We start from the raw sequence: 24,689 nt of genomic DNA, 5'->3' as shown, positions 1-24,689 counted from the left end.
ATTGGAGAGTTAAAAGAAATTCGAACACACATTTAAACTCGAGATTTCTTTATTTCTTGATTAAAATGATATTTCATGCAATTTTCTTCATAATTCAATGTCATTCAGTCGACAAAATTTTACATATTTTTATATGTTTCATATATTAAGATCGAATAGTCAATATTCCTAATTAGCATCTTTAATGCATCAAAACAAATTCCATGTTAAAAAATGATATGTCTTTAAATACCAAAACAATACATCCACAGCACTAAAAATTAATTTGAATTCCCCAAAAGTCAAGGGCTAAAATGGTCCATTATGAAATATGATTAAGGGCATATTCCTGTAGAAAAGTGCTAAAGACAAATGCCTGGGTGGTGTACGGTAGTACATGTATAGTCTGGGATAGGCGGTTTACTGGGAATAGCCCTGGATACGACTTTCCGGTACGGATAGTAGACTTGTTGGTGGAACAACTCCATATAAATTCTAAATCCCTGTAGTGATAATGTAACGTGAACGTTCCCGGAATAGGATAAATGGGTCATGATATACCTGTCACACATAAAGACATAAAAGCATAAACAGAACCCAGAGGCGTTATACTGGGATAACCCAAAGTCGTTTATCAATGTAATCAGCTCGCATGAAAATTATTTCAATTCAGAATCACCAGAATTCCCTTTAACAAGATTGAGACGTTTTAGGGGTCTAGATCAAAAATAGGTAAACACATATTCTACATGGTACTATACACGAATATTATCGAAGTCTGGTCTGAGTAGACGGGGTTAATATTTTACTGAATCGTCCTAAGCGATACCGCCTTGAAACCTAAACGGGTCGGAATTTATACTGGAGAGCCCAAAGAAATAATACGTCTCCGTACAACTTTTATCAAAGTTACACATGGCGTCTGTTAGGGAAGTCTTCTTTCAACTTCTTTCTGATTTTCATGCCTGCCTTAAAGAGTGTGATTGCCCCAGCCAGCGTAAATATTGCGGACACGAAGTACAGACCGTATGCCCACGATAGAAAGTTCTGATCCGGTCTCGGAAGCCAGCCCCTACCTCCTCTCTTAATTCCGTATAATGTTAGTGAAATAATCTGCATGATCACTGAAATATATAAATATGACAATATGACAAAGACAATATAAAAATAAATATATAAATATGAAATGGAAATATAACATGACAAAGAAATATAACTGCATGATAGGGAAATATAATGATATGAGAGGAAAAATAACAGTGTGGCAAAAAAATTCAACAGTATGACAAAAGAAGTATAACAGTATGGGATGGAAATGTAACAGTATGACATAAAAATATAACAGTATGACAAAGAAATATAACAGTATGACCAAGAAATATAACAGTATGAAAAAGAAATATAACAGTATGACATAGAAATATAACAGTATGACATAGAAATATAACAGTATGACATAGAAATATAACAGTATGACCAAGAAATATAATTAACACTATGACAAAGAAATATAATTAACAGTATGACAAAATAATATAACAGTATGACCAAGAAATATAACAGTATGACAAAGAAATATAACAGTATGACAAAGAAATATAACAGTATGACCAAGAAATATAACAGTATGACAAAGAAATATAACAGTATGACAAAGAAATATAACAGTATGACAAAGAAATATAACAGTATGACAAAGAAATATAACAGTATGACAAAGAAATATAACAGTATGACAAAGAAATATAACAGTATGACAAAGAAATATAACAGTATGACAAAGAAATATAACAGTATGACAAAGAAATATAACAGTATGACCAAGAAATATAACAGTATGACAAAGAAATATAACAGTATGACAAAGAAATATAACAGTATGACAAAGAAATGTAACAGTATGACATAGAAATATAACAGTATGACAAAGAAATATAACAGTATGACATAGAAAATGTAACAGTATGACCAAGAAATATAACGGTATGACAAAGAAATATAACAGTATGACCAAGAAATATAACAGTATGACAAAGAAATATAACAGTATGACCAAGAAATATAACGGTATGACAAAGAAATATAACAGTATGACAAAGAAATATAACAGTATGACCAAGAAATATAATTAACAGTATGACAAAGAAATATAACAGTATGACAAAGAAATATAACAATATGACATAGAAATATAACAGTATGACAAAGAAATATAACAGTATGACAAAGAAATGTAACAGTATGACAAAGAAATATAACAGTATGACATAGAAATATAACAATATGACATAGAAATGTAACAGTATGACAAAGAAATATAACAATATGACATAGAAATATAACAGTATGACAAAGAAATATAACAGTATGACCAAGAAATATAATTAACAGTATGACAAAGAAATATAACAGTATGACAAAGAAATATAACAGTATGACAAAGAAATATAACAATATGACATAGAAATATAACAGTATGACAAAGAAATATAACAGTATGACATAGAAATATAACAGTATGACAAAGAAATGTAACAGTATGACATAGAAATATAACAGTATGACATAGAAATATAACAGTATGACAAAGAAATATAACAGTATGACCTAGAAATGTAACAGTATGACCAAGAAATATAACAGTATGACAAAGAAATATAACAGTATGACATAGATATATAACAGTATGACATAGAAATATAACAGTATGACAAAGAAATATAACAGTATGACATAGAAATATAACAGTATGACAAAGAAATATAACAGTATGACAAAGAAATATAACAGTATGACATAGAAATATAACAGTATGACATAGAAATATAACAGTATGACAAAGAAATATAACAGTATGACATAGAAATATAACAGTATGACATAGAAATATAACAGTATGACCTAGAAATATAACAGTATGACAAAGAAATATAACAGTATGACAAAGAAATATAACAGTATGACAAAGAAATATAACAGTATGACAAAGAAATATAACAGTATGACATAGAAATATAACAGTATGACAAAGAAATATAACAGTATGACAAAGAAATATAACAGTATGACATAGAAATGTAACAGTATGACATAGAAATATAACAGTATGACATAGAAATATAACAGTATGACAAAGAAATATAACAGTATGACATAGAAATATAACAGTATGACATAGAAATGTAACAGTATGACATAGAAATGTAATTAACAGTATGACAAAGAAATATAACAGTATGAAAAAGAAATATAACAGTATGACAAAGAAATATAACAGTATGACAAAGAAATATAACAGTATGACAAAGAAATATAACAGTATGACAAAGAAATATAACAGTATGACAAAGAAATATAACAGTATGACCTAGAAATATAACAGTATGACAAAGAAATATAACAGTATGACAAAGAAATATAACAGTATGACAAAGAAATATAACAGTATGACAAAGAAATATAACAGTATGACAAAGAAATATAACAGTATGACAAAGAAATATAACAGTATGACAAAGAAATATAACAGTATGACAAAGAAATATAACAGTATGACAAAGAAATATAACAGTATGACAAAGAAATATAACAGTATGACAAAGAAATATAACAGTATGACAAAGAAATATAACAGTATGACAAAGAAATATAACAGTATGACAAAGAAATATAACAGTATGACCTAGAAATATAACAGTATGACAAAGAAATATAACAGTATGACAAAGAAATATAACAGTATGACATAGAAATATAACAGTATGACAAAGAAATATAACAGTATGACAAAGAAATATAACAGTATGACAAAGAAATATAACAGTATGACAAAGAAATATAACAGTATGACAAAGAAATATAACAGTATATGACAAAGAAATATAACAGTATGACAAAGAAATATAACAGTATGACAAAGAAATATAACAGTATGACAAAGAAATATAACAGTATGACAAAGAAATATAACAGTATGACAAGAAATATAACAGTATGACAAAGAAATATAACAGTATGACAAAGAAATATAACAGTATGACAAAGAAATATAACAGTATGACATAGAAATATAACAGTATGACAAAGAAATATAACAGTATGACAAAGAAAATATAACAGTATGACAAAGAAATATAACAGTATGACAAGAAATATAACAGTATGACAAGAAATATAACAGTATGACCAAGAAATATAACAGTATGACAAAGAAATATAACAGTATGACAAAGAAATATAACAGTATGACAAAGAAATATAACAGTATGACAAAGAAATATAACAGTATGAAAAAGAAATATAACAGTATGACAAAGAAATATAACAGTATGACAAAGAAATATAACAGTATGACAAAGAAATATAACAGTATGACAAAGAAATATAACAGTATGACAAAGAAATATAACAGTATGACAAAGAAATATAACAGTATGACAAGAAATATAACAGTATGACATAGAAATATAACAGTATGACAAAGAAATATAACAGTATGACAAAGAAATATAACAGTATGACAAAGAAATATAACAGTATGACAAAGAAATATAACAGTATGACATAGAAATATAACAGTATGACAAAGAAATATAACAGTATGACAAAGAAATATAACAGTATGACAAAGAAATATAACAGTATGACATAGAAATATAACAGTATGACAAAGAAATATAACAGTATGACAAAGAAATATAACAGTATGACATAGAAATATAACAGTATGACAAAGAAATATAACAGTATGACAAAGAAATATAACAGTATGACAAAGAAATATAACAGTATGACAAAGAAATATAACAGTATGACATAGAAATATAACAGTATGACATAGAAATATAACAGTATGACAAAGAAATATAACAGTATGACAAAGAAATATAACAGTATGACATAGAAATATAACAGTATGACAAAGAAATATAACAGTATGACAAAGAAATATAACAGTATGACAAAGAAATATAACAGTATGACATAGAAATATAACAGTATGACAAAGAAATATAACAGTATGACCAAGAAATATAACAGTATGACAAAGAAATATAACAGTATGACAAAGAAATATAACAGTATGACATAGAAATATAACAGTATGACAAAGAAATATAACAGTATGACAAAGAAATATAACAGTATGACATAGAAATATAACAGTATGACATAGAAATATAACAGTATGACATAGAAATATAACAGTATGACAAAGAAATATAACAGTATGACATAGAAATATAACAGTATGACATAGAAATATAACAGTATGACAAAGAAATGTAATTAACAGTATGACAAAGAAATATAACAGAACAGTATGACATAGAAATATAACAGTATGACATAGAAATGTAACAGTATGACATAGAAATGTAATTAACAGTATGACAAAGAAATATAACAGTATGAAAAAGAAATATAACAGTATGACAAAGAAATATAACAGTATGACCTAGAAATATAACAGTATGACAAAGAAATATAACAGTATGACAAAGAAATATAACAGTATGACATAGAAATATAACAGTATGACAAAGAAATATAACAGTATGACAAAGAAATATAACAGTATGACAAAGAAATATAACAGTATGACAAAGAAATATAACAGTATGACATAGAATATAACAGTATGACAAAGAAATATAACAGTATGACAAAGAAATATAACAGTATGACCTAGAAATATAACAGTATGACAAAGAAATATAACAGTATGACAAAGAAATATAACAGTATGACAAAGAAATATAACAGTATGACAAAGAAATATAACAGTATGACAAAGAAATATAACAGTATGACAAAGAAATATAACATTCAAGAAATGACATAGAAATATAAACAGTATGACAAAGAAATATAACAGTATGACAAAGAAATATATAACAGTATGACAAAGAAATATAACAGTATGACAAAGAAATATAACAGTATGACATAGAAATATAACAGTATGACAAAGAAATATAACAGTATGACATAGAAATATAACAGTATGACAAAGAAATATAACAGTATGACAAAGAAATATAACAGTATGACAAAGAAATATAACAGTATGACAAGAAATATAAACAGTATGACAAGAAATATAACAGTATGACAAGAAATATAACAGTATGACAAAGAAATATAACAGTATGACATAGAAATATAACAGTATGACATAGAAATGTAACAGTATGACATAGAAATGTAATTAACAGTATGACAAAGAAATATAACAGTATGAAAAAGAAATATAACAGTATGACAAAGAAATATAACAGTATGACCTAGAAATATAACAGTATGACAAAGAAATATAACAGTATGACAAAGAAATATAACAGTATGACAAAGAAATATAACAGTATGACCAAGAAATATAACAGTATGACAAAGAAATATAACAGTATGACAAAGAAATATAACAGTATGACAAAGAAATATAACAGTATGACATAGAAATATAACAGTATGACAAGAAATATAACAGTATGACAAAGAAATATAACAGTATGACAAAGAAATATAACAGTATGACAAGAAATATAACAGTATGACAAAGAAATATAACAGTATGACAAAGAAATATAACAGTATGACAAAGAAATATATATAAGTATGACAAAGAAATATAACAGTATGACAAAGAAATATAACAGTATGACAAAGAAATATAACAGTATGACAAAGAAATATAACAGTATGACAAAGAAATATAACAGTATGACAAAGAAATATAACAGTATGACATAGAAATATAACAGTATGACAAAGAAATATAACAGTATGACAAAAGAAATATAACAGTATGACAAAGAAATATAACAGTATGACAAAGAAATATAACAGTATGACAAAGAAATATAACAGTATGACAAAGAAATATAACAGTATGACATAGAAATATAACAGTATGACAAAGAAATATAACAGTATGACAAAGAAATATAACAGTATGACAAGAAATATAACAGTATGACAAAGAAATATAACAGTATGACAAGAAATATAACAGTATGACAAAGAAATATAACAGTATGACAAAGAAATATAACAGTATGACAAAGAAATATAACAGTATGACAAAGAAATATATAACAGTATTGACAAAGAAATATAACAGTATGACAAGAAATATAACAGTATGACAAAGAAATATAACAGTATGACAAAGAAATATAACAGTATGACAAAGAAATATAACAGTATGACAAAGAAATATAACAGTATGACAAAGAAATATAACAGTATGACAAAGAAATATAACAGTATGACATAGAAATATAACAGTATGACAAAGAAATATAACAGTATGACAAAGAAATATAACAGTATGACAAAGAAATATAACAGTATGACAAAGAAATATAACAGTATGACAAAGAAATATAACAGTATGACAAAGAAATATAACAGTATGACAAAGAAATATAAACAGATGACATACAGAAATATAACAGTATGACAAAGAAATATAACAGTATGACATAGAAATATAACAGTATGACAAAGAAATGTAACAGTATGACATAGAAATATAACAGTATGACATAGAAATATAACAGTATGACAAAGAAATATAACAGTATGACCTAGAAATGTAACAGTATGACCAAGAAATATAACAGTATGACAAAGAAATATAACAGTATGACATAGATATATAACAGTATGACATAGATATATAACAGTATGACAAAGAAATGTAACAGTATGACATAGAAATATAACAGTATGACAAAGAAATATAACAGTATGACAAAGAAATATAACAGTATGACATAGAAATATAACAGTATGACATAGAAATATAAACAGTATGACAAAGAAATATAACAGTATGACAAAGAAATATAACAGTATGACATAGAAATATAACAGTATGACAAAGAAATATAACAGTATGACAAAGAAATATAACAGTATGACATAGAAATATAACAGTATGACATGAAATATAACAGTATGACAAGAAATATAACAGTATGACATAGAAATATAACAGTATGACATAGAAATATAACAGTATGACATAGAAAATATAACAGTATAAATAATAAAAAATAAACAGTAGACATATGACAGAAATATAACAGTATGACAAAGAAATATAACAGTATGACATAGAAATGTAACAGTATGACAAAGAAATATAACAGTATGACAAAGAAATATAACAGTATGACAAAGAAATATAACAGTATGACAAAGAAATATAACAGTATGACATAGAAATATAACAGTATGACAAAGAAATATAACAGTATGACAAAGAAATATAACAGTATGACAAAGAAATATAACAGTATGACAAGAAATATAAACAGTATGACAAAGAAATATAACAGTATGACAAAGAAATATAACAGTATGACAAAGAAATATAACATATGACAAGAAATATAACAGTATGACAAGAATATAACAGTATGACAAAGAAATATAACAGTATGACCTAGAAATATAACAAGTATGACAAAGAAATATAACAGTATGACAAAGAAATATAACAGTATGACAAAGAAATATAACAGTATGACAAAGAAATATAACAGTATGACAAAGAAATATAACAGTATGACAAAGAAATATAACAGTATGACAAAGAAATATAACAGTATGACAAAGAAATATAACAGTATGACAAAGAAATATAACAGTATGACAAAGAAATATAACAGTATGACAAAGAAATATAACAGTATGACAAAGAAATATAACAGTATGACAAAGAAATATAACAGTATGACAAAGAAATATAACAGTATGACAAAGAAATATAACAGTATGACAAAGAAATATAACAGTATGACAAAGAAATATAAACAGTATGACAAAGAAATATAACAGTATGACAAAGAAATATAACAGTATGACAAAGAAATATAACAGTATGACAAAGAAATATAACAGTATGACAAAGAAATATAACAGTATGACCTAGAAATATAACAGTATGACCTAGAAATATAACAGTATGACCTAGAAATATAACAGTATGACAAAGAAATATAACAGTATGACAAAGAAATATAACAGTATGACAAAGAAATATAACAGTATGACAAAGAAATATAACAGTATGACAAAGAAATATAACAGTATGACAAAGAAATGTAATGAACAGTATGACAAAGAAATATAACAGTATGACAAAGAAATGTAACAGTATGACAAAGAAATGTAACAGTATGACATAGAAATATAACAGTATGACATAGAAATGTAACAGTATGACAAAGAAATATAAATTAACAGTATGACAAAGAAATATAACAGTATGACAAAGAAATATAACAGTATGACAAAGAAATATAACAGTATGACAAGAAATATAACAGTATGACAAAGAAATATAACAGTATGACAAAGAAATATAACAGTATGAAAAAGAAATATAACAGTATGACAAAGAAATATAACAGTATGACAAAGAAATATAACAGTATGACAAAGAAATATAACAGTATGACAAAGAAATATAACAGTATTGAGACAAAGAAATATAACAGTATGACAAAGAAATATAACAGTATGACATAGATATATAACAGTATGACAAAGAAATATAACAGTATGACAAAGAAATGTAACAGTATGACAAAGAAATATAACAGTATGACAAAGAAATATAACAGTATGACAAAGAAATATAACAGTATGACAAAGAAATATAACAGTATGACATAGAAATATAACAGTATGACAAAGAAATATAACAGTATGACAAAGAAATATAACAGTATGACAAAGAAATATAACAGTATGACATAGAAATGTAACAGTATGACAAAGAAATATAATTAACAGTATGACAAAGAAATATAACAGTATGAAAAAGAAATATAACAGTATGACAAAGAAATATAACAGTATGACCTAGAAATATAACAGTATGACAAAGAAATATAACAGTATGACAAAGAAATATAACAGTATGACAAAGAAATATAACAGTATGAAAAAGAAATATAACAGTATGACATAGAAATATAACAGTATGACAAAGAAATATAACAGTATGACAAAGAAATATAACAGTATGACATAGATATATAACAGTATGACAAAGAAATATAACAGTATGACAAAGAAATATAACAGTATGACAAAGAAATATAACAGTATGACATAGATATATAACAGTATGACAAAGAAATATAACAGTATGACATAGATATATAACAGTATGACAAAGAAATATAACAGTATGACATAGAAATATAACAGTATGTATGACAAAGAAATATAACAGTATGACAAAGAAATATAACAGTATGACAAAGAAATATAACAGTATGACAAAGAAATATAACAGTATGAAAAGAAATATAACAGTATGACAAAGAAATATAACAGTATGACATAGATATATAACAGTATGACAAAGAAATATAACAGTATGACAAAGAAATATAACAGTATGACAAAGAAATATAACAGTATGACATAGATATATAACATAGATATATAAACAGTATGACAAAGAAATATAACAGTATGACATAGAAATATAACAGTATGACATAGAAATATAACAGTATGACATAGAAATATAACAGTATGACAAAGAAATATAACAGTATGACATAGATATATAACAGTATGACAAAGAAATATAACAGTATGACAAAGAAATATAACAGTATGACAAAGAAATATAACAGTATGACAAAGAAATGTAACAGTATGACATAGAAATATAACAGTATGACAAAGAAATGTAACAGTATGACATAGAAATATAACAGTATGACAAAGAAATATAACAGTATGACATAGAAATATAACAGTATGACATAGAAATATAACAGTATGACAAAGAAATATAACAGTATGACATAGAAATATAACAGTATGACAAAGAAATATAATTAACAGTATGACAAAGAAATATAACAGTATGACATAGAAATATAACAGTATGACATAGAAATATAACAGTATGACAAAGAAATATAACAGTATGACAAAGAAATATAACAGTATGACATAGAAAATGTAACAGTATGACAAAGAAATATAACAGTATGACAAAGAAATATAACAGTATGACCAAGAAATATAACAGTATGACAAAGAAATATAACAGTATGACCAAGAAATATAACAGTATGAAAAAGAAATATAACAGTATGACATAGAAATGTAACAGTATGACAAAGAAATATAACAGTATGACAAAGAAATATAACAGTATGACAAGAAATATAACAGTATGACATAGAAATATAACAGTATGACAAGAAATATAACAGTATGACTAGAAATATAACAGTATGATGACAAAGAAATATAACAGTATGACAAAGAAATATAAACAGTATGACATAGAAATGTAACAGTATGACAAAGAAATATAATTAACAGTATGACAAAGAAATATATAACAGTATGAAAAAGAATATAACAGTATGACAAAGAAATATAACAGTATGACCTAGAAATATAACAGTATGACAAAGAAATATAACAGTATGACAAAGAAATATAACAGTATGACATAGAAATGTAACAGTATGACATAGAAATATAACAGTATGACAAAGAAATATAACAGTATGACAAAGAAATATAACAGTATGACAAAGAAATATAACAGTATGACAAAGAAATATAACAGTATGACCAAGAAATATAATTAACAGTATGACCAAGAAATATAACAGTATGACATAGATATATAACAGTATGACAAAGAAATATAACAGTATGACAAAGAAATATAACAGTATGACATAGAAATATAACAGTATGACAAAGAAATATAACAGTATGACAAAGAAATATAACAGTATGACATAGAAATGTAACAGTATGACATAGAAATATAACAGTATGACAAAGAAATATAACAGTATGACAAAGAAATATAACAGTATGACAAAGAAATATAACAGTATGACCAAGAAATATAATTAACAGTATGACCAAGAAATATAACAGTATGACATAGATATATAACAGTATGACAAAGAAATATAACAGTATGACAAAGAAATATAACAGTATGACAAAGAAATATAACAGTATGACAAAGAAATATAACAGTATGACAAAGAAATATAACAGTATGACATAGAAATGTAACAGTATGACAAAGAAATATAACAGTATGACAAAGAAATATAACAGTATGACAAAGAAATATAACAGTATGACAAAGAAATATAACAGTATGACCAAGAAATATAATTAACAGTATGACCAAGAAATATAACAGTATGACATAGATATATAACAGTATGACAAAGAAATATAACAGTATGACAAAGAAATATAACAGTATGACCTAGAAATATAACAGTATGACAAAGAAATATAACAGTATGACAAAGAAATATAACAGTATGACATAGAAATGTAACAGTATGACATAGAAATATAACAGTATGACATAGAAATATAACAGTATGACAAAGAAATATAACAGTATGACAAAGAAATATAACAGTATGACAAAGAAATATAACAGTATGACAAAGAAATATAACAGTATGACCAAGAAATATAATTAACAGTATGACCAAGAAATATAACAGTATGACATAGATATATAACAGTATGACAAAGAAATATAACAGTATGACATAGATATATAACAGTATGACAAAGAAAGATAACTGTATAACAAAACATATAACAATATGACATATAAAGTAATGTATTTGAATGATAGGGGAATATATCAATGTGACTTAAATAGGGTCATTGAAGTCATCCAAAATCCTTCACATACATGAGTTAATACAATTTCTAGATACTCATTTTTTACACATCACAGATGTACATGTAAACTAAATTTGACCTATTTCCAGATACAATTCATGTATACTGAACAATGAATTTTAGATCTAAACTATCAAAATTACAGTTAATATAAATCTAATTTAAATTTATTTTTAGCCTAATTTATAGACCTATATATATAGGTATGCACATACCTATGACGAACTCGACAATACTGGAGCCAAAGATAATCATTTCCATCCGATTTTCCGAAAACACGTGGCAGACAGCAAGGACGATGAAAATGATCGTGATGCCGTAAAAGAGTATAGCAAGACTCGACAACACCTGCACGAGGATCAGCCAATCTGGGAATAGAAAAGGTCAAGAGAAAGTTGAAGGTCGATATTCAAGGTCGAGGTCAATATTCAGGGTGAAGGTTGATAATAAACGTAGGAATGCATGACAACCAAAAGCAAGTTAGAGCAAATGGTCCAAAGTCGCACGTTAGATTAACATGGTTGATTACCTCGACTTTTAGGACAATACCAAAATTCAAGTTAATGGTATAGTTCGTCAAATTACAATCGAATACAGCGCTGAAGACCAAGGTCGATAGCAGAGTCTATATTGTCATTCAGGTTAAAGTCCAAAAATAAAAGTATGAATATCGAAAATTATGGTCAAGTTCTCAAAGGCGATAAGAAGTATTTGATATTATGGGTCAATTTTGAAAATCGGGGTCCAGAGTGACAATCGTGATTAAAATGCCAGGATTAAGATCAAGTGTAAATATAGAGTCTATGATAAGGGTCAAGGCCGAATTCAAAGATTGCTTCGTGGATATCATGATGGTTCCCTTTTTTATTTATCTTTTTATTTTGTACAAAATTATGAAATTAATTTGACAGACATAGAACTCGTTATTACTTATATTCACTACACTACGCCCATGTCTCAGTTTACCTGCGGTTAGCATAAGATGGATCACTAATTGCATTTAGGTAATCCTTATGAACATGTATATGTATCAGTGTGTGCACCATTACGCATTGAATATTTAGCAAATGATGTCATTAATTGTTGTCATTGTTTTGAAAGTACTTTCAATCTGATTACAAAATCCCATAATGACTATTATATTCGCTATTAAACTATCTAAATCTTTCCGCCGATTTCTAAACATAAACAGTCAAATCTTCATTCGTTTTATTTACGAAATTCTATATAACGAAATTCCTCCATCTATACTCCACTCCTACGGAGTGATTAGTCTTTGAAAATTTATCTTTCAAAATCAAACATGTCTTCCTTTCAAAATGTTTTTAAAATTTCTATTGTATGTTGTTTTTCTTGTTCAAAATAGTAATGTGCCTATATACAACGTGGGGTCGTGAAAATCTGGCCAGAAATAAAATGTGAGAATCCCTTAGTTATGTGATATAATAAGCCATAATTAAGCGGTGAAAAAGACTTTCAGGTATCCAATGACAAAATGGCCGCCTGTTGTCAACTAGTATGTTGTCTGATATGTTTCAAAATGAAATTTGTTCAACAATAAAACATATCTTTATACAATTGAGATGAATTCATCCATTCTTGTATGTAAAAAAATGGCAAAATACAAAATCCTTCATCCAATTGTCCAAACTGAGAATAGCTACCTTTCTGGCATACTGAATGTTTACACAATTCGTAATGAGATTCTATTGCGACCATACAAATGAAAGTATAAACAAAAGCCTTTCAGTAATATCTTACTGCGCTTCCAAACTTCAATTAGCATTACTAAGGTTTATAATGAAAATATATATTTTGATTTTAAGACGGGATCAACATCAAATACCATATAATCGGCTATTTTTGTGGGTATGACATTTTCGCGGTTTCGCGAGTCATCGATGTAATCGCGAACTTTGTATCCGTGAAATATTAAGAGTTGATTGAGTTATTAATACCCTTGATGCCAAATTGTGAAATTTGATTCGCTTAGTTTTACTTTTACTAGTTTTTGGTACAAACCACGAAAATTTTCATCCGCGAAAATAAGCGGCTATTCAGTATGCAGAATTTGAGACTAAAGAAAGTTAACACGAACCTTAAACAACTCGTCAGTGTTAAACCAGATTTAGTTGTTAGACACAAAAGCACAGTGGTGAACTACGGTGAGGACGATATAAATATCCCTTTTTATCTCTCAACTACGTCAGGCATATATCATATCGTCTAGGGTGAAGCATTAGTACATAGCTCGATCGCCATTAGTAAGATCAAAAGTGTATGTGACAAATGTTATATACATGTACATCATTATTATGTAAGATCATAAAGTATATTTGACAAATGTTATACATGTATACATTATTATAATGTATATTCAGAAAGCATATGAGACAAATGTTATATACATGTACATCATTATTATGTAAGATCATAAAGTATATTTGACAAATGTTATACATGTATACATTATTATAATGTATATTCAGAAAGCATATGAGACAAATGTTATATACATGTACATCATTATTATGTAAGATCATAAAGTATATTTGACAAATGTTATACATGTATACATTTTTATAATGTATATTCAGAAAGCATATGAGACAAATGTTATATACATGTACATCATTATTATGTAAGATCATAAAGTATATTTGACAAATGTTATACATGTATACATTATTATAATGTATATTCAGAAAGCATATGAGACAAATGTTATATACATGTACATCATTATTATGTAAGATCATAAAGTATATTTGACAAATGTTATACATGTATACATTATTATAATGTATATTCAGAAAGCATATGAGACAAATGTTATATACATGTACATCATTATTATGTAAGATCATAAAGTATATTTGACAAATGTTATACATGTATACATTATTATAATGTATGTTCAGAAAGCATATGAGACAAATGATATATACATTTTTATTATGTATGTTCAGAATTTAAATGTATATGACAAATAGTATAAACATTATTAGTATACATGTTCAGAAAGTATGTTATATACGTTATTATTATAGATGTTATGAACTGAATGAAGCTTGTGTCCGTGATGCGATGAGTGAATCCCTCCTGTGTGGGGACAATGTTGATACTCATGAAGGCTGACCCCATGGCCACAACCATGGCAACCTTTGAAAAAATTACATGTTTATGGGGGAAAGTATTTTTTCTGTTAAAAATGCTAATGTATCGTCCGTTGTCTACCACTGCAGTTGCATTCATGCGGCCGTATAAGTAGATTAGCACTTGACACATAGGCGCTCTCATGTTTAGTCATTGTTCACCAGGGTGTATATTACAGATGACTATCTCAATGTCATTTGAAGGTCCTAATGTTTGTCCCCATATCGACCTGTTTAGTATACCGTTTACACATTGTATATAAAAGTAGTCGTTTTGTGGGTCCCAGAGGTTGTCTAAGTACTTTGTCTCAAGGGTCTTTGTTACTAAGTACAAATGTACCAATGAAAGTAAAAGTTTAGGTTTTTATTCATTAATGAACTGCCCAGAATCCGATATGTAAGTATCACAATGACCTAAACACATCACCACACCACATCCTATTGACAAGGGTGGTATTACCAGATTAAGGAATCAAGGTGAAATGTACATTTTAAATCCATTCTTGATAATATGACATCTGTAATGGTTTTATAGTATACGATGTAAAACATAATAATTAGAACTAAAAGTGATGAAACAACTTTTATAAAATTAACTTTGCAATATATAGCTTGTCCATTCTTCTGGGGGTTGTCAGTATTATCAAGGGTTAATGATGTTATTAATTAAATCGGCACAAACAGAAAATAAATGATAAAATCTTCAAAAAAATGTAAATGAAAAATAAAGCATATTTAACATGATAAAGTATTTGAGTATATTTACTTGGAGGAAATAAATAAATTAATAAGTAAATAAATAGATAAATGAATATATAAAGCAAACTAATTATAATAAAGTATTTGAGTATTCTGACTTGGCTTAAATAAATATATAAATAAATTAAGTATGTGAGTGAATATACTTACGTGGATTTAGCCAATACCATATAGGTTTCATGGCTTTCTTGAATGTATACCAGCATCCTTTGTATCGGTTGCCATTAAAATCCTTCCAAAACGTGAAATCATTAAAACAAAACTCCCAAATTCCTGCTTTAATGAAAACGCTGTCCGCCCTCTGGAACGATTCTATCCAGTATGGACTAGCGTACGCCGCCACCAGGAAGGCGAGGGAAATCAGAGAAAAGGCAAGCGCTATAACTACCCTGTCCACCATTTTCAAAGTTTTCTCCGTTCAAAACGTTGGGTCATCATCACATCGTCGTAAGCACGCGGAACTATTTACATCACAATAGATATATCAGATCTACTGCGGGCTGGCGTTCCGTCTCATAAACGTCCCGCCCCAAATTTTATTCAAATTTTACTCATGTTTCACATTAACGATTTATACATGCGCCTTCACAAAAGCTGAAATAATCAATAAAAGACAATAGATTTGATAGATATAAGACTTTAATCGAGTTATTAAGAGGTAGTGAATAATTAACCAAAGACAACTTTTAAAAAAAGAGAGATGTTATTTCACTTCTTGAAGATAGATTGACGGGGAAACCGGAGTGTAATTCATCACTGTACGCCAAGACAGTAAATTAATGTGTCTGTGGTGTGTGAAAACGTTTCCAATCATTGTCTAAAACGATCGTGATTATATATCGTAATAAATAAATAAATGAATAAATAAATGAATAAATAAATAAGTAAATAAATAAATGAATAAATAAATAAATGAATAAATAAATGAATGAATGAATGAATGAATGAATGAATAAATAAATAAATAAATAAATAAATAAATGAATAAATAAATAAATGAAATAAATGAATAAATAAATAAATAAATGAACAAATAAATGAAAACAACATGTTAGTGAATACGGTAAATGATTTTCTGATATTTAGTGATACATGTATATAAAACTTATTTCATAAGTGAGAAAATTTGCAATGTAAGATTTTGTGAAATAGAAAAATGTTTAGCATGTAGGAAGAGGTATATATCATCGGTACTTGTAAGTGATCTTTACTTTATTATGGCATTTTATACGAATTAAGTCAAAATTATAATGAACTTTTCTATGTAGTAATATTTGTGACACAGGAAAAAATTATGAGATTTAAACACCATGTTTTGATATGTCAAATGTTTAAGACTTACATGTACGTATAACAAATCTACATTTTATGAAAATAAAATTAATGACGTGAAAATATAAAATTGAAGTGATTTCCAATCCGTATAGGAACATGTAATGTGGGTGTAATACTATGCTATATTTACATTTTCATTTTTAACTGTTTCTTAGAAATGTCGTTAATATTCATACAGATGATGTCACAGAGTGCAGTTCGTTATACAATTGATCTATGATAGGCAACGAGGCATGCTGCCAGTTACCGTAGCGTGATGGAAAGGTATGTAACTTAAATTATTTTCGCCGACAGTATAAATACAGAAAAACAATTCTTAAAAAGTGAAGAAGTGCGCAAAACCGACTATACAATTTAAAATGCATGTAATTGAGATTGATATGAATAATGAGGTGTCGTATTTCCAGAATCGTTTATAAGACATCGCATTATTGTATGCATGAAGGCGTTATCCATTGGTACAGGTGTTGTAGTTTTCTGTCCTGTTCGCAATGACTCTATACCACTCGGCGGGTCTGAATCGCAGAAAAAATTGAAGGTAAGCTGTTTATGGTGCTATAAGCAAGAGAGCTACAGCAATGTGACAATTGCTTATATTACCTATGAATAAGGGTTATAGATATACTTTAACAATTGTATAATGTATGGAAGTGTTTGTTTTTTACTTACATTTACTTTTAGTGAATATGTTAACACTGATATATTTGTTATTTAATGAAAATGGTTTTTAATGTGGATTTGCGTGATGGAAATGTTTGTTTTTGACTTACATTTACTTTTTAGTGATGTGTTAATAGATGTACTGATTTTTTTTGTTATTTAATGAAAATGGTTTTAGATGTAGATTTGTGTGATGTTCGTGTTCACAAGTGCTTGTGTTTTTAACGGTTGTCATATTCTTACTTTTATGTGAATAGCGTTATTGTTGTAATTAACCGTGACTTTATAGCGTGAATATAAATCTGTGTGAAAATGATTTTTATTGATAAATGATAATAACTATTAACTAATAATTGTTAATACCGACATTTTAATAATACGTGAAATTATTTTTCATTGAAAATTTTGCTTTTGGTGTTTTAGGTTACCTGAGACGAAGTGACCTATTCTAATCGCCTTTTGTCCGTCGTCGTGCGTGGTATGTCCGTAAATAATTTACATTTTAGACTTCTTCTCCAAATCTGCTGAAGCAATTTCAATGAAATTTTGCACAAATCTTCTAAGGTATAAGGCCAAACACATTTGTGAATTATATGGTACCACAATGGGCATTGGGAAGGGCCAAAAGCGGTAAAAATGACCCTGAGGTCTCTCGTTACCCCCTTGGAAGGCGGTTAAGTTTACCACAGTTTATATATGGAAAATACATTTTTGAGTATTATTTGGTCATCTGTAATAGGAAATAAGTCACATGTTGTCAGAATTATCAATAAGAGATGGCCATTGAATCGTATTAACAATTGTTTAATGATTGACCCCCAGGGACTTTAGGGGCGGGGTCAAAAGGGGTCAAATATGCTAAAACTTCAAAAATCTTCTGATGAAATTCGGGAAATGGTAGAATCAAATACTGTTAATAGATGGAAAGGTCTTTAAATGTTTTATAAAAATTGGGAATTATATTACCTTGGGATCTCACGTTTCCCCCTGGGGGAGGGGGACAGGTTTACTTTACTTTATATACATGAAGGAAAAACACATTTATGAACATTATTTGCTCAATTTTGATAGGAAATGAGTCAAAATTGATTTAGAATTATTGACCTTAAATATAGCATTTTAACATCCATATCGGATATGGCTGACCCCCTCGGGGACCAGAGGGGCGGGGCAAAATAGTGTCAAAATGACTAAAATTTAAAAAAAAATCTTCTTCTGATTTCACAGCTTTGATGGAAGCAAATATTCTTCATAAATAAAAAAGTCAAATTCATGAAATCGCTGACCTACTTTTTTATTATAGAGTGTTTATATGTCTTTGTTTCATTCTATATCCGAACTCAGGTGACCGTAAAGGCCCATGGACCTCTTGTTTGATACGTGAAATTGTTTATTATTGACAATGACTGTAGAGTGAACTTTGTGATGTGGAAGATGTGTGTTAGGAAAATGGTTGTTAAATATGAAAATGTAAGTTACATGTGATAATAATTGCGGTATGTGTTTTTTTCATGAAATATTCATATATGAATATTCGTGAAATTCGTATCAATTTTGTTTTTGCTTTGTGAAGTTGTTTCAATTATATCGAAAAATACATTATCACAGAGAGAATACTTCTTCACATATACTTATCCAGATGTCGAACTGATAATGTGTGAGTTGATAGCAGTGATGATCTTTATACCACGTGTGTTTCAGAGCAAATGCAGTTTCTACACCTTACAACATCAATTGAAAACGTCTTTTCGCCCCAGTATACATATACAACCCCAGTATACATATACAATTAGCTTTGTTGTGCACTTCGGGCGAGATGACTACATACACGAAAACAATTTGGACAGCTTTTTCAAACTTTTTCATCCCCAGTCAAGATTCTGGCAGTGCCAATTTGATTGGCCATTTCAAAAGGTCATCTTGACGTGACCCCTAAAGGGATGTTCTCAGATCCTCTTATCCAACGTAGGGATAATAAGGATCTGTATTTTAATCAGATTGTTTTATACATAAGTGTAATATAAAACAACTTATATTACCTCTTTTCATGTCTAACAAAGTATCCTTGAAGATTTATAGTTAAGAAACTTTACTTTTGGTTGTAACATTTTCCAATGTGACTAAGATTTTTTTTTATAAACTAACCGACAACAAAATTAATTGTACACGAAAATGAGTTTTTAGTATCTGGCATTAATATTCTTTACAATAATCCACGAAGGATTTTGAATATCAGGAAATCGGTAGATTTTTATACTTTGGATCCTATCTAAAAATGTATTCGTAGTTTTAAAACGTTCTGTTACAGTGTATAACGTGCCCAACATAACCACAAACGTTTACTATATATGTATCACAGCAGTGTTAAAATCATATAACGGTTCGTCCATTGATGCAACGAAGAGAATGGGTTTTTAAGGGAAAATATTGAAAGAAAATGAAAAAGAGTGTTCTCGATATTTGTTATTTGTAGTAATAGATTGTACTATCATTCATAAAGGAATTGGATTTGAGTAAACATTTTTGCAGAATATGTCAAATCCATTCTAAAGGTAATTTCTGTTCCTACTTCAGCATAAAGAGAGTGAGACGACTGGTTCGGCCGTTGTCATTACAATACATGTATATTGTGATCGATCGAGGCTAGTTCTGTGTCTCTTGCAGCATCCGTCAGTGATATATATATATATATACATATATATGTAGCACTATAAAAACGGGAAGCGTTTTCGCAATCACAAGCAGACACACCACGAGTATCACAGTTTCCCAAATATAAAGACATTCGCACCGTCCTTAAAGGTGATAAAAACAGATTTTAAATATGCTATTTTTGTGTTGATATTTGTTTATTGTGGTGCACTTTATGATTTCCAACAAAAAATACAGGTTGTATTTGACGTAATTTCCATAAAATGTGCTTGAAACGAAGTCCACAACGACCCTTGTCTAGAACGATCGCATCGCTTATCGCCCCTGATATCACCAGGTGGCCGTAGATTCGTGACGTCATCTGAGACCAACAGCTGTGACAAGAGCCGGGAAACTCAATGGGGCAGTGTTGCGGTATTGGCGATTATAGATATTTAAAACAGTCGCGCTACGTGTAGTTGCTATATTGAATAGTGGAAATGAATCCGTATATAATATATAATCTATAACATACAATGATATAATAAAAACGATAGCTTACTCATTCTTATCGTCATATTCTGGGCTATAAAATTGTTATGTTCAGTATAATAAAGATGCTCCGCCGCTGACAAATGGTAAATTTTAACTATCAAAAACAGGAGCAGACGATTTAGTATTTTTCTTCAGTTACAAAAGTTACTTACTTTACACCATTACCACCATTGAACAGTTTGTGAGCTTCTAATTTTACTTCAAGTTAAAAACATGAAATATAATTAATTGCATCCCGAAAAAAATCCGTGTTAGCCTACTATATCCTATATGGAATGAAGTACTGATTGCGCATGCACCAAAGGCGAAATAAATTATTCTATATTATTGTTTGTGTTAATTAGACATATATATACACGATTAAACACCAATTATTGTTCAAATGGTGAATATCATTTATGCTCTGTCGGCGGTGGAGCATCCGTGTGTGCCACTGACTCAGGTTCAAGGGGGTTGCGCTTGACTTTTGTTAGCTGCGATGACGTAGCTCTGAACGACGGACGGAAGATTTCTGACAGATGGTCGTCGTCAGAGCTACGATTCCGTCCCATTGCCCGTAGTGTTGCAAAACATCCAGCGGTGAAAATGTTGCATTTCATGTGTGTCATGTAATTTTTTTAATTAAATTCAACAATATCAAACATTTTTAACATAAAATGATTATTTATTTACCCACCTCCATGTCTAAATTATGTTTTGAAGCACTTTTGAATGGCTCACATCTCCGACACGGCTCACTTGGCCGCCATGATGCTTCTCGTTAGAAAGTCTCGCGCTCCAAATATGGCACCTAGTACCATATATGGAATGACCTACAAATTTTCACTACGAAAGAAATAAATGTTACAAAGTTTTTAACATGAACTTTAAAAATTCTTTTTTGCTTAATTCTTAATAATACTTACATTTGTTCAGTTTCACCATATTTATTCTTAGTTTGTTGGCTTTTTAAAACCGGGAACCGGAGTGGAGTCAGGGTATCATTATTCGTTCTAGACTTTTGTCTGTAACTTAAAACTCAAAAAATAGACTTTAAAGTTAAACCAACAAGAAGAAATATAACTTTACAAGAAAATGGACCCAAATTACAATGAGACTACATGCTACATGCACATACATGTACATATAATGCATATTTATAAAAAAAAAAAAAAAAAAAAAAAAACGCCATCCCTCATACCCTATCCAAAACCCTATCATACCGCGATAAACGTGCCCCTATCCCGCCTTATGTACGTACTGCACACCTCTATATTTCCTATTTGAAGCTTTGAAGTATTTGTAGTAACAATACACGCACGGCCGATAAAAAAGACGGGACACAAAACACAGAAACTAGATACAATGACCTAATATGGATGACATGTACTCGTGGACAAGATACACATGTAATAGTTCAACTAACACAGGACCATGAAACAACATATATTTCTTATAAAACACAAATCAATTACAAGACCGCTTCATTATATTTTCTAACCGTGCGGAGTTTTGGAAATAAGAAACCTGTCGACCTTAGTAAATTTTAAAAGTATACGCACAGACCACAGCACACTAGATAGCCTATTGACCATTATGAGACGATCTAGGGGTCTAAATAAAAAAAAAATCGGTAAAATTCGCATTCTACATATATATACGCAAGTGTACTATGTAGAATATAACAGGAAATTAATGAGTACTAAAATTGGCCAAATTTGCGAGCATTGTGGTGTTTTGGGGGTTCGGGGGAGACCCTGTTAAGATATTACAATTTAGAATGACTGAGATATGAGTTTCACGATGTATTTTGATGATTTTGCGAGGGCTTAAGGCGAGATATTTTGTTTTTGGGGGTCCTAAGGTCTCCCCCGAGAAGGAAAAATATTACTAAATGTATTTATGATTGCTGAGATGAGTTTTACGATGTATTTTGATGACTTTAGAGCGTTCTTAACATGGTAATTTTTCGAATTTAAATTCCTGCAATTAAATAATGATAACTGTGAATGTCGTCATATCATTATGCAACCCTGCTCGATCTGAACTAGTCCGCTAAACCTGCCTATATTATTAGGCTTTTTTCCCCCCTATATATTAGGCAAAAAAAAAAAATAATTAAAAAAGCCTAATGATATGAGCAGGTTTAGCGGACTAGATCTGAACATACCTGTTTCACACCACCGGCACATTGTTGTGTAACCCAAAATAAATATGAAAATCCCTAAAATGAAGTATGAAAAATGTGCAGAAGGACCTCTTTTATTTTTAATGCGCATTTTGAGAACATTTCAGTCGAGGAAAATGGGGGGCAAAAGGACACAACTTATAAATTATTGATTTTTTCCTTTTAATCTGCATGTATTTTTCATGTCTCCGTATGTTTGTAACAGATGATTTTCTATTAAAACGGTCTAAAGAGGTGGGCCCCAATAATTGTCCATTTTCGCTACGATCTGATTCTATGTATATCAAAACTCCTCGGTTAATTTTATGTGTAAACTATAAATTACATACATGCACAGTCGTATTACTCCAGGGTGGACTGAATAGGAAAGAACTACTTATTCATTCGTGGTTTAACCCCTGGCACACCATAAGCCACACATGACATATGTACCCGCGACATTAATGACATCATTATTTACATGTAGTGACGTCATTTCATAGGTTATGACGTCAATAATGTGTCATTATGTAGGGGATAAATCACGCTACCAAATAAGTCGAAATATAACATATTTTTCTCCGTGTGTATTTCCGTAAGTACTAAGACATGTGGCTAAAATGCACATGCATGTTGCCAGTTCCGCGATCGGCACACCGGCTTCCGGTAGTTGATTGTCTCAGATGACGTCACAACTCATCGGAACTCAAGGGAGGTAAGTCATAGAAAAAAATCTGTCG

The 24,689-nt window shown here is 28.9% G+C and overlaps 1 protein-coding gene across 1 annotated transcript; it reads right to left on the bottom strand.

Moving 5' to 3' along the window:
* Positions 1-31: 31 nt before the first annotated feature.
* Positions 32-17,098, bottom strand: LOC138309248 (uncharacterized). The gene is made up of 3 exons (XM_069250401.1): positions 16,773-17,098; positions 12,924-13,076; positions 32-1,103 (listed from the first exon to the last, which is right to left on the bottom strand). Exons 1-3 carry the CDS (start codon positions 17,020-17,022, stop codon positions 889-891), a joined length of 618 nt encoding a protein of 205 aa, XP_069106502.1. The 5' UTR covers positions 17,023-17,098; the 3' UTR covers positions 32-888.
* Positions 17,099-24,689: the final 7,591 nt, after the last annotated feature.

This window comes from Argopecten irradians, chromosome 15 (genome assembly GCF_041381155.1).
Source record: "Argopecten irradians isolate NY chromosome 15, Ai_NY, whole genome shotgun sequence".
NCBI lineage: Eukaryota > Metazoa > Mollusca > Bivalvia > Pectinida > Pectinidae > Argopecten > Argopecten irradians.
Note: the sequence above shows the minus strand (reverse complement) of the source record. Positions and strands in the feature narration are given on the sequence as shown.

Excerpts from the sequence above, each read along its gene's own strand:
- LOC138309248 (XM_069250401.1), bottom strand. The coding sequence starts at position 17,022 with ATGGTGGACAGGGTAGTTATAGCGCTTGCCTTTTCTCTGATTTCCCTC. Across the intron at positions 13,077-16,772 it reads ATGGTATTGGCTAAATCCAC|ATTGGCTGATCCTCGTGCAG; the intron begins GTAAGTATATTC and ends TTCTATTCCCAG. Across the intron at positions 1,104-12,923 it reads TATTGTCGAGTTCGTCATAG|TGATCATGCAGATTATTTCA; the intron begins GTATGTGCATAC and ends TATATATTTCAG.